Genomic DNA, 13127 nt, shown 5'->3' on the forward strand with positions numbered 1-13127 from the left:
TGTATGATTTGAATCGTAGGGTGACTATCAAATGGGCCATTATGACTTAATTAGAAATTTTTGACAATAATGAGTAAAGCTTGAGTATAATATGACATGTGTATTTCATATACATATGTATTGCAAAGCATTTAATAAAGTTAGTAGTGTTTTACGATAATTTTTTCGGTTAAAAATGTGTGTAAAATAATTTTAATTATATATAATTATTTACGGATATAAACACATTTATAAACATGATTAGCAATAATAATATATAAATGTACTTATGTACATATGTATGTATGTTCATACATAGTACATCTGTTTAAAGTGGTTATGACAGTCCGTAAGACCGACCAAATGCAAATGCTGGGCTTTAAAATTGCTACAAGCAGCAAGAGTAACGCACGCAGGTCACAAATGCTCATACATTTAGCAAGGGACTACAAGTGTGTGTGTACTTGCCCGTCGCGAAATAATATTGTTTATGCGTATCAACGCTTTCATACCCTTCCCACGAATAACCATCGAAACGCTTACATTTTGTTTGCATGAGCGTGACAAATGCTTTTATAATTTCGGTATACCCTTCACTCAAGAGGAAAGAGCTGGGATCGTCGAGAACAATATTCAATTTCTGTGCGCTGCTGCTATTTGAGAGACCATATAGAGAGAGAGAGAGAGAGCATAAAGAGAGGGAGAGAGTGAGTAAGGGAAAAAGAGCGAATAGCCGTGCTTCATTTAGTAATGCGTGCATTTCGTGGCAGCAGTCGCAGCACACTGATTTTGTCTTGCCTTATTTTTACTGCTTGAGCCTCAGAAGACCGAGCCGACCAAATACGAAGTTGTCCGGTCCGTTCAGCGCATTTTTTCGGTGTTGAAAAAGTTTGTTCTACATGTCTAGTCTATGTGTTCTCTGGTCAGTGCCTAAACCTAAAAGGAAAGAGCCCGAGCAAATATGGGTTTGTGGTTTGCGCTATAAGTAAGCGCTATAAGCGGTCTATTAATTTCTGAAGAGATCTAATGTTTGTTTACTTTAAGTATATACGATATATAAACTTTTTAAAATATGGAAGTTACATTTTTTAATAAAATTGAAATTCCAGCGGAGTTTGTGTCAATCAGAATATTATGAATTTCGTTGCTTTTAAATTCGTTAAGAACAGTCAAGTACGAACCAGACGATGCTTGTCGGATATGCAGTTCTGCTTGAATTGACCGCGAAAATTCATTTAATATTAATATTCCTGAAGAATAAAAACTTTATACTCTAAAATTATTTCAATAAAATATATTATGCTCTTACCGTGGTCCTTTTCATATAAAATACCAAACCTTGTCCAATTTAAATATCGAATGACATCAATGAAAGCTTGATTTATATATTGTTGCGATGGATGAACATTTATAGAAAATTCTTGAGCGGATCTTCCAATTCCTATGTCTGGTATATCCAGATCATCACATATTGAATTAATATGAGTGGCCAACAGGGAATCCGTTGGACTAAATAGAGCCTGAACCCCATATTCAATAAGATTGCAAACTATTTAGTTTAAAAGTAAAGTATAAATTTAATATAATACAATAAAAACAAGTAAAAAGGCTCCAGTCGAGACTGCTCGACTAGGAGATACCCTGAACCCTCCAAGCTGATATTCTAATCATTCTGCACTTCTTCTATGTACACATACATACACACGCTCTGCTAACTGCGCAGTAAGCAGCGACTGCGCTTGGGCTGCGCTGCAGTGTGGGCAAAATTATGAGAATTTATTTGTTGAATAATTTCTTTTGTAGACATACGATCTTAATAACTTTCAGAGCGTAATCATATGGTTAAAATGTGTGTACATTCCAAAGCACAAGTCTCTAGTACTTTAAATGCGTTTTTTTTTTTTTTTAAATTGGTGGCGAAGGGGGCGTGGTATCCAAAATCTGTAAATTACAAAATCTTTGTGTCCATTAACTCTATATACAATGCAAATTTGAAGTCTCCAGGTTTAAAAGTGTTCTAACTAGGCTGAAAAAACCAAGTCGATTTTTCGATTATTCTCGATATAAAAGTTATCGGATGAGTTATCGAAAAAATAAAGCAAACTCGTACTGCCTATGGTATACACGAGTATGCATGCCAAATTTCAGCTCTCTAGCTCTTATATCTTCTGAGAACCTTTTGCTCATACGGACGGACGGACGGACGGACAGACGGGCAGGGCTATATCGACTCAGCTCGTCGTCCTGATCAAGAATATATATACTTTATGGGGTCTGCGATGATTCCTTCTGCCTGTTACATACTTTTCACAAAACCATTCTACCCTGATTTCCCATTTTCAATGGGTTCAGGGCATAACAAGTTCACTCTGTTAATATATATTACATGTATTTACCTTTTTGAACAGTCTGAAATGAGTCCTTACCGATGTACTGAATATTGTGTATGAGCTTCAGATCAGGTAGAAGACTTTTGTCATTATTTACCCTATGAACAGCATATTGGAAGGCCACTTCTGGATCACTTCTTTGCTTGGAAATTGTTGGAAACAGGGCACCTTTAATTACTTACAACGGTTAATTATTATTTTTCCTTACATACATGTACAAAACTATACCTACCAATTTTTATTTCCGAGTTTGAGCTAACGTAGGTAATAAGATTAAGACTTAGAAGAATTCTTGTCAAAGAAATCATTATAATAGCAATGCACACAAATACACAAAAATTAATTTGTACTTTTATGCACTGACTAGTTTTAATAAGGTTCTGTAAAGAGAAGCCATACAAATACAATGGAAATAGACTATGAAGAATAAAACTGTAGTTGACAATACTTACTTGAAAATACCCTGTGTTGAAAATTCTTTTCCAGCGTTCCATTTCATAACAAGTTTATATCGATGTAAAAAGCTCATGATCCAGTGTTTCTTCTCGAGTTGATGTATACGTTATAGGACACAATCAATACCGATCTTTTTATACCCTGAACCCATTTTCAATGGGAAATCAGGGTATAATGGTTTTGTTAAAAGTATGTAACAGGCAGAAGGAGGCGTGGCAGACCCCACAAAGTATATATATTCTTGATCAGGGCGACGAGCGGAGTCGATTTGGCCCTGTCCGTCTATCTGTCCGTCCGTCCGTCCGTCCGTCTGTCCGTGTGTATGAACGCGTCGATTTCAGAAGATATAAGAGCTAGAGACTTCAAATTTTAAAATGTCCGTAATTACAGCGCGCATATCAAGTTTATCATTAAAAATCGATAACTCATCCCGATCTTTTTTTCTCGATAAAAAACCTTATCGAAAACTAGTTATAAAATTATATCTACTACACCTTTATTGCTAGAGTCTCCAAATTTTTAATGTATGCTTATATGCAATTTATACAATTTCGGTTTTTGTTAAAATTTACCCCCCACCCTTAAATTCACCCCCTCAGCCTGGCTTTTGTAAAAAGCGTATTTCAAATACTAGAGACTTGTGCTTTGGTTATTACATGCATATCCATGTTATAATCATAATCTGAAAGTTTCATGAAGATCGTACTTCCACAAAAAAAGTTATTAATCAATTAAGTTCTCATAGTAAGCGCTCTCTGCAGCCCATGCGTGTTTATGCGTGGGTGCTTGTGTGTGTATGTGTTTGTGCATGTGTGTGTATGTGTTTGTGTATGTGTATGTATGTGTTTGTGTATGTGTTTGTGTATGTGTATGTATGTGTTTGTGTATGTGTGTGTGCATGTGAGTGTGTATGCGTTTGTGTCTGTATGCCTGTGTGTGTTTGTGTGTGCGTGTTTCTTGTGTAAGCTGAAAGACGCGAAAAATTATTGAAATATCTATTGCTCCAAGGGTTCAGGGGATCTCGTAGTCGAGCAGTCTCGACTAGAGCTTTCTTACTTGTTTATATAGTTGAAGATATTGGGTCCGATTTTCCATGTTTTGAGTTGGTCGAGTATCGTGTGTAGTCCTATTCTGTCAAATGATTTTGTGAAGTCAAGGGAGACGATTGATGCGTGTTTTCTTTTCGAGAGCGTTCTACATATAAGATGGTCTAGAAAAAGTAAACTATCTATAGTAGATTTGCCTTTTTTGAAGCCGACTTGACTGCTGTGTAAGAGTTTGCTGTTGTTGACAAACCACCACAGTCTTTTTGCAACAATTTTATCAAGGACTTTGGATAAGCAGGGATTTAATGAAATTGGTCGGTAAGAGTTTAACTCGGATTTTTAGGGAGGATGGTTTGAGTATTGGGATAATTATGCTAGTCTTATACGATTGAGGAATGAAATTTTTAAGGATTAAGTTTTGGAGATGGGTTATGCGGGTCTTAGTTTTGACGTCTATGTTCTTTATCATCACATAGTTGATTCTGTCTTGGGCAGGTGTTTTGCCAGTTAGTGAATTGATTGCTGCATTGAATTCTAGTAGTGAAATGTCATTTTCTATGGCTAATGCTTTTTTGTCATTTGTGGTGTGGGCTTTAATGTTAATGTAGTGCGTTTAGCTGAAGAACAGGTTGTAGGGAAATTGTTGTCGTTGGCTGCGTCTGACCAGTTTTTGCAAAAGATGTTTGCGATTTCCGATCTGTCGGTGGTGTGCTGGGATGAGATTGGGTTGAGGATGCAGTGGATGTTTTTGGAGGGATTGAGGCCACAAAAGCGCCGAATGTTGGCCACATTTTTTTGAGATGAGGTTTGTGAATTGATTTGTGCTGTAAAAGTGTTTATGCTTGCTGTTTTTGCTATTTTTAAGGTGCGTCGGAATATGGCATTGTCATGTTTGTACTTAATTATGTTTTCTGTGTTAATGTTGCGTTTTAGTTTTCTCCACGATCGTACCTTGTTGTTGCGTAGCAGTTGTAGTTGATTGTTTCACCAGGAAACGTTTTGTGGGTGTTTTTGGAGGGTTGATTGGGGGATTGCAAGATGAGCTGCGGTGCGAATGATTTTTTGAATGTTGTTTCTTTGTTTATATTTTTACTAATTGGAATAGTTTCGGTAAGTTTTTGGGTGTATTTTGAGAACAGAAGCCAGTCTGCGCTGTCAGTTTTGAATCGTGGTCTGTAATTGGGTCTGTCGGTGGGATTTGCCGCGAATAGTTTGATAATTATGGGCGCGTGGTCGCTACCGTGGAGGTCTTCAGACACTTCCCAGCTGCTTTCGAGCACTAGTTCGGGGGAGCAGAGGGTGAGGTCTAGGTGAGTGAGTGTGTTGTGTGTACTGAGGTGTGTTGGGATGCCGTCATTGAGAAGGATAAGGTTGGAGGAAGTTATAAAGCTGGCTAGCGTTTTGCCTATTTTGTTGTTGGTTTTTGAACCCCACATTTGGTGCCAGCTGTTGAAGTCACCAGTTATTATTTTTGGCTTATTTGTGTTTAAAAGGAAAAGTTCTAGCTGGGATGTGGTAAATTTTGTTTGGGGCGGTATATAGCATGAGATTATTTTGGATGGGATTTTAGATAGAATTTCAACTTCGATAGAGTCAAAATCTTGACTAAGTGGGATCACTTATTTGTTCTAGATTGTTGTGAATGAGCAGAGCCACGCCTCCGGAAGCGATCGTGGATGAGTTCTTGGTGTAGATGGAGTAGTTAATTGGGGTAGGAACTCTTGAGGTGGGTTTGAAGTGAGTTTCTTGAAGAATATTAAGCCTTCAAGAAACTCACTTCAAACCCACCTCAACAGTTCCTACCCCAATTAAATACTCCATCTACACCAAGAACTGTGGGGAGAATTTTTTAATTAATAGTTGTAACTGATCGTAATTGTTGAGGTAGCCGTGACAATTCCATTGTATTATCTTAACCATAACTTAAGATTAAGGTGTTTTTTTTTTTTTTTATTTATTTATTTATTTATTTTTATTTTTTGTTAGGGAGATCAGAATGGATATTTTTGTACTTTTTCTTTTTTCACCGCACTGCCTTCTTGCTGTTAAATGGCAATGAATCGTTGCGACGCATTGATTTTTGCACACTGTCGGGGGCCGGGGGCGGATGTCGAGCAACACGCATGATCGCTGCTCATGCCCATTGGGCGCCCGCGTCTCGGCCCGCGACAGTGTGCCAGGATAGAAGTTGTTATTCTAAAATGTCTTCAGTAATCATGTCGGTATCGTTATCTATACTGGTTGAATTGTGTGTTGCCTTAATGTTGCTTATTGTAGTTTTTTTCGTGTTTTTAGATTTAAGAGTAGTTGCTAGTGTTGGAGTATTGTTGTTTTTTTTTTATTCTAGATTCGTTGATTAATTGGGAGCTTAATTAAGGTGATGTGCCTAATTTTGTGGCTTGAGCTTTTGTTGATGCTGACGCGCTCAAGTTGGAGTCTTCTCCGTATTGTACGAGCTTTCTTTGGGGTTGCTGCGCATGGTTTTGTTGGGTTGGTAATTTAGTTGTTGCGGCGTAGGATTATTGCTGAAGTCTGTGTCTTTCATTGTATATTTGTAGAGCTTCTTTAATTGTTGTTTTTTCGATTGTACGTATGGCTTGAATTTCTTTGTTTTTAATAAGGGTGGGGCATTTGGGGTCAAAAATGCTGTGCTGTTTATGCAGGTTTTGGTGTTGGTGCATTTCTCTTCTTCTGTTTTCTTATGTTCGGTGGTTCCGCAGTCTAGGCATATTTTTTCGCTTTTACAAAATTTAGTTGGGTGTCCAATTCGGCCACAATTGCGGCAGCGATAGGGTAGTGGAATGTACGGGCGTATGTTGACTTTTTGATAGTCAATTTTAATGTCTGTTGGTAGGTCAATTGTGCCGAAAGTGAGGATTATTAAGCCGGTTTCTTGTGGTTTATCTTGTTGTCGTTTTAGTATTTTTTTAACTTCGATAACTTTGCCTTGTTTGAGTTCTTGAAGTATTACATCTTCTAGAACCTCGCGGAGATTGTTACAATATATGACACCTTTTGAATGGTTCGTGTATTGTGTTCAGACACTTCTACATTTGTTTTAATGTTTAATGCGATGAGTTGTATGAGTTTCATGGCTTGTGACATAGATTTTGTTTTAATTTCGTACGATTCGTTTCTTAAGAGTTTGCACTCTTCCACTTCACCACTGCACAGGTTGTCTATAGTTTTTATACCCTGAACCCATTGAAAATGGGAAATCAGGGTATAATGGTTTTGTTGAAATGTATGTAACAGGGAGAAGGAGGCGTGGCAGACCCCACAAAGTATATATATTCTTGATCAGGGTGACGAGCTGAGTTGATTTGGCCCTGTCCGTCTGTCTGTCCGTCTGTCCGTCTGTCCGTATGTATGAACGCGTCGATTTCAGAAGATATAAGAGCTAGAGACTTCAAATTTTTTTTTAAATGTCCGTAATTACAGCGCGCATATCAAGTTTATCATTAAAATTCGATAACTCATCCCGATCTTTTTTTATCGATAAAAAGCCTTATCGAAAACCAGTTATAAAATTATATCTTCTAAACCTTTATTGCTAGAGTCTCCAAATTTTTGATGTAAGCTTACATGCAATTTATATAATTTCGGTTTTTGTTAAAATTTACCCCCCACCCTTAAATTCACCCCCTCACCTTCACTTTTGTAAAAAGCGTATTTCAAATACTAGAGACTTGTGCTTTGGCAATTACATGCATATCCATGTTATAATCATAATCTGAAAGTTTCATGAAGATCGTACGTCCATAAAAAAAGTTATTAAACAATTAAGTTCTCATAGTAAGCGCACACTGCCGCCCATGCGTGTTTATGCTTGTGTGTGTATATGTATGTATGTGTGTGTGTATGTGTATGTGTATGCGTTTGTGTGTGTATGCGTGTGTGTGTATGTATGCCTGTGTGTGCGTACGTGCCTGTGTGTGTGTGTGCGTGTTTCTTGTGTAAGCTGAAAGACGCGAAAAATTATTGAAATATCTATTGCTCCAAGGGTTCAGGGGATCTCGTAGTCGAGCAGTCTCGACTAGAGCTTTCTTACTTGTTTTAATTTGGAATGGCGAAACGTTTTCGAGTGTTTTGTTTTCGTCGGTGCGTTTCATTATTAGGTATTTGGGGCCGATACATGTATTGGTAAGAGTTTTTGTTTTATCAATTCTAAATTGTAGGGTACTTGACCTGCTATGCAGGTCTGGCGGTTCTCGCATGCTGCAGTTTTCCCGTTAGATAGTTAGCAGTAAAATGTTTCGCACTGTGGTTTTGTATTTGTAAGTTTTTTGTGTTTTGTTTTGAGTTGTTCGTTTTACAAGTTAAGTGAGATAAGCGTGGACACGACTGCTCTGCTTGACTGATTAAATCGAACTGAGAGTCTTGTTACTTGTTTGATGTATATTCATTCAGTTTGACATCATCGTGTCTGGGTTTTAAGAGATGTGAGCGGATAACTGAAGCTGATTTCGATCTTAATCCTTTATATGGCCTTGTTATACCCTGAACCCATTGAAAATGGGAAATCAGGGTATGATGGTTTTGTTAAATGTATCTAACAGGCAGAAGGAGGCGTGGCAGACCCCACAAAGTATATATATTCTTGATCAGGGCGACGAGCGGAGTCGATTTGGCCCTGTCTGTCTGTCCGTCCGTCTGTCCGTCCGTCTGTCCGTCCGTGTGTATGAACGCGTCGATCTCAGAAGATATAAGAGCTAGAGACATTTTGTTTCCTAGGTCCGTGTATATCACACGCATATCAAGTTTTTCTTTATATATCGATAACTACTCACGATATTTCATTATCGATTAAAAACTTTATCAAAAGCTAGTTATTTAATTATATCTCCTACACCTTTAGAGCTAGAGCTTCAAAATTTTAAATGTAGATTTATATTTTATATAATTTCGGTTTTTATCAAAATTTACCCCCCACCCCTATATCCACCCCCTCACCATCCCCTTTGTAAAAGGCGTATTTCAAGCACTAGAGACGTGTTTATTTATTTATTTATTTATTTATTTCTTAAAGCTATTGACAAAAACGAGAGTCAATTTTAATTTAAAAAAGCCTATACAAAGTACACGATATAATTTCAAATAGTAACACCAACCCGATGGGGGTATTTTATTTGCCAGTCCGGCCGGCTATGCCCACGTCTCACAGCCAAATATGGTCAGTGATACTATTGAAGCTATGAAAAGAAAGTGTTAGTAAGAAACTTAAAAAAATAAAATATTAAAATGTTGGTTATTAACAATATCTAGCATAATTAAAATAATTCTTAAAATAATAATAAGAATAAAAAATAAAATAATAATAATAATAATATAAAAAAAAAATAAATAAATAAAAGTTTAAAAAAAAACAATAATAAAAAAAAGAAAAAAAAGAAAATAAGAAGAGATAAAGTATAGAAAAAGAAAAAGGACGGTAATAAAAGAAGTTGCAAGAAAAGTTAATAAAAAGAATAAGAAATAATAAAAAGAAAAGAGAAAGGGAAGAGCCAAAAATAGAGTATAAGAATAGAATTGAGAAATCACTAACACAACATTAGCAGCAAAAACGTATGCCAATGCTTATGCCTGGGCATTGTGAGTGATTTCCCTAAGATAAGCTGATAGTACACTTTTTATTTTAGGAGGAGAGAGCTCTAAGGAAAAAACGTGATAATATTTATTAAAATTAACACAAAGAACATGAAACGCACTGTGCAAAGAATAATCCCTAGTGCACACAGGTAAATGAAGCGGACGATAGTGTCTAGTTGCTCGGGACGGAACCAAAAAATTTAGACGACCCAACAAAGAGGACGAATCAATATCACCACTAATCAATTTATGCAGAAAAACAATTCCTAAAATTGTTCTGCGATTGGTTAGCGATGGAAGATCAATTAGCTGGAGCCTACTATGATAAGACGGTAATCGTAAATTACTGTCCCATCTAAGGTCTCTTAAGGCAAAGAGAAGAAACTGTTTTTGGACCGATTCGATACGATCCTGATACAGTTTATGTTGCGGAGACCATACGACAGAGCAATACTCTAGAATAGGACGCACAAGCGAAGTAAATAAGCGCTTGGTAATAAAAGGATCTTTAAATTCCTTAGACCAACGTTTAATAAAGCCAAGCACACTTTTGGCTTCATTAATGATGGTAGAAATATGAAGATTAAAGTTAAGTTTACAGTCAAAGAACACACCAAGATCTTTGACTGTAAAGATGCGTCGTAAGGAAATATTGCTAATTTTATAATCAACAATTAGAGGAACGGTACGACTGAAGGTCATTGTCATACACTTTGAGCAATTTAGGTCAAGCTGGTTTGCCACACACCAAAGTTGAAATGCATTTAGGTCATCTTGAAGGTGAAGATGTCCATTTGCCCTGGAGTATGGAAGGCAAAGTTTTACATCATCAGCATACATAAATATAGTGGAGTACGAGATACAACTAGGAAGGTCGTTTATAAAAAGGGAAAAGAGCAATGGGCCCAAATGGCTACCCTGAGGTACACCAGACGAAACAAAGATAAGTTTAGACATAGCTGTTCTCAGCAAGACTCTTTGGGTTCTACCCGTTAAATAGGATGAAATCCAAGAGACAAGACTGGGTGAAAATCCTAAGCGTTCAAGCTTAAGAATTAGTATGTGATGATGTACTGAGTCAAATGCTTTACTGAAGTCCGTATAAATAACATCGGTTTGCATTTTTTTGGAAAAGCTGTCATTAACAAGCGAAGTGAACTCAAGTAAATTAGAGGACGTAGATCGATTTTGAACAAAACCATGTTGAGATGGTTGAATAATCGATTTGCAAAAATGCTGCAAGGCCGATGTTATGATTTACTCAAATAACTTCGGAATAGCAGATAATTTCGCGATGCCTCTATAATTGGAAATATCAGATCTTCCACCTTTTTTATATAAGGGAATGATAAAAGATTCTTTCCAAATTGAAGGGAACACAGAAGTATCCAAGGACAAGTTAAACAATTTTAGTAATTGTGACTGAAGAGAAACACTGCACTCTTTAATCACACAACTAGGAATATTATCAGCACCAGGAGAGAAAGATGATTTCAATGTCCTAATGGCTGCAGCCAGAGAGGATGCAGTAACTTTGGGAGTATTTATAGATCCATATTCAGGAAGAGAATAAGGATATGAGTTGCTGTAGAGATCAGGAGAAGAATAAGTGGATTGAAAAAAATCAGCAAATAGATCAGAGGAATCCTGATCATTGCATGTTTTTTCACCTCCAAGGACAAATGAGGACGGCAAGCCAGAGGATTTACGCTTCGAGTTTACAAATGAGAAAAATTGTTTGGGATCTCGAGTAAACTGACGTTTGCAACGTGTAATTTAATTCTCATAACAGCTAGAATTTATAAGATTGAAGTTTGACTTGGCAATGGAATATTTGGACCAGTCAATACTTGAACCAGACTTTTTGTAATTTTTAAAACATTTAGTTTTAATGTTTCTCAAGTTCGAAAGAGTTTTGGTGAACCAAGGTGGCTTATTTGAAACTGGCGAAATACGGCGGAGAGGGACACAAACATCCAGAATAGAGTTTAAGGTAGAATAAAAAAACGATGCTGCTAAATTAATATCAACCGATTCATATAAAATAGACCAGTCTGTTGAATTAATTAGTTCGTTAAGCAAAACGAAATTGCATTTACGATAACAGCGACTAAGTTTAGAAGGCATTGGTGTAGTAGAGGGAGGATTATCGATAGTTAATAAAACCTCTAAAGTGGGGTGATATATATCCTCAGGTAAGGAGAAAGGAGTTGATCTCGCGACATTAATGAGCGAATCATGATTAACAAACACAAGATCAAGAGTGCGATTAAGATGGTTAGAAATAGAGTTCATCTGAAACATAGACAGGTTAAACAATTCATCAAAAAGATAGTGATCAATTGTCGGAATAAAGTAATTTGCATTACAAGTTGAAGACCAAGAAGTGCTCGGAATATTAAAATCACCCAACACAAGAAGACAATCTCTATCATTTACATGTTCATTAACTTGTTTAATACAATTTATGTGGTGAGCATAAACTTGTACATCAGAAGAGGGAGGGATATAAGAACATGTGATGTATAATGAGCACGATGGGAGAGTTAATTTAACCGCTATAATCTCCACATCATGAAGGGACGAAAAGGTAAACAATTCAGAGTGGATAATGGACTTAACCGCAATTAACACCCCACCACCTCTGCGCGACGAACGGTCGAGTCGATAAATAGTGAAATTACTTGAAAGAATTTCACTATTATGAATATTACTACTTAGCCATGTTTCAGTGAAAGCGATAATATCATATTGTACACTGAAACTATGCAAGAAAAGACTTTTAAGTTTTGAGTTTAAGCCACGTACATTTTGATAAATCAGGGACAGCTGAGAAGAGGTTTGTAAGTAATTTAGTTTTTTGGTACAACGTTTGATGAAGATTGCACCGAAGGTAAATTTACTGAAATGGGCATCGATCTGTTACGATTTTTGGGTTTAAATTCATGAACAACTACATGAGGTGGCCAGAAATTAGGATCACAAAGGGTTTTAAAGTATTCTACAGGCACATTGATTTTGAACGAAGCAATTTCACGCGGTGTCGCAAAACTAAACTTCGATATAAAAACATTAGCCGGAATCTTATTTGAGATAAAAGCCGATACTGCCTCAATGGTAGTGTCAGATGAAAGCCTAGATAAGAAAACTTGCTTTCTAGGAGAGACAACAGATAAGGTAATGCTCTGAGAGGCTGACTTATTGTCACTCTTTGTTTGAGCAACAATAGAAGTAACATCCAAATTTGGGACAGGGGCTTGAGTTTCAATAGAAGCCTCAATAGGAGAAACAGATATGGGACAAGGTGAAGGAGGATCTAGAGAATTGGGAGCCGACGACAAAACAGAAGCGCAAGGTGAGGGAGGAGCAAGCGAATTAGGTGACGGTACTATTACAGAAGGAGTTATCGACAACAAAGGAGTATCCAATTGAGAGAGAGGACTTTCAAAGCCGTACTGATTTAAGATTTCCTCAGCAGCAGCCATGTCACTGGTCAACTGCATAGAAATCTTCTTCAGTTTTAAAAATTGAGCCCTCACAGCACTATACATTTTAGAAAAGTTTATTTGTTTTTCCAAGCAAATCGGACAAGACCAGCGTATGCCTCCACTACCAGCTTTAGAAGTAGACATAATCTTGTCATATTCACGCCCAGTAAGACCTGCAC

General features: G+C 37.0%; 1 protein-coding gene across 7 annotated transcripts in view; it reads right to left on the minus strand.

Moving 5' to 3' along the window:
* The window catches only part of Ekar (Eye-enriched kainate receptor), a 107806-nt gene that overhangs the window by 75062 nt on the left and 19617 nt on the right, over positions 1-13127 (minus strand). For 6 of the 7 annotated variants that reach the window (XM_089464213.1, XM_089464212.1, XM_089464210.1 and 3 more), the window contains exons 2-6: positions 2822-2910; positions 2602-2749; positions 2376-2546; positions 1289-1528; positions 1063-1229 (exon numbers count right to left, since the gene is read on the minus strand). In XM_089464213.1, the coding sequence (XP_089320339.1) occupies positions 1063-1229; positions 1289-1528; positions 2376-2546; positions 2602-2749; positions 2822-2863 (768 nt within the window). In that variant the 5' untranslated portion in view covers positions 2864-2910. The remainder of the gene's footprint in view (positions 1-1062; positions 1230-1288; positions 1529-2375; positions 2547-2601; positions 2750-2821; positions 2911-13127) is intronic. The other variant, XM_089464211.1, reaches the window with a different exon arrangement.

The sequence above is a fragment of the Drosophila arizonae genome, chromosome 3, assembly GCF_054131065.1.
Source record: "Drosophila arizonae isolate 15081-1271.41 chromosome 3, UAZ_ARI_1.0, whole genome shotgun sequence".
Taxonomy (NCBI): Eukaryota; Metazoa; Arthropoda; class Insecta; order Diptera; family Drosophilidae; genus Drosophila; species Drosophila arizonae.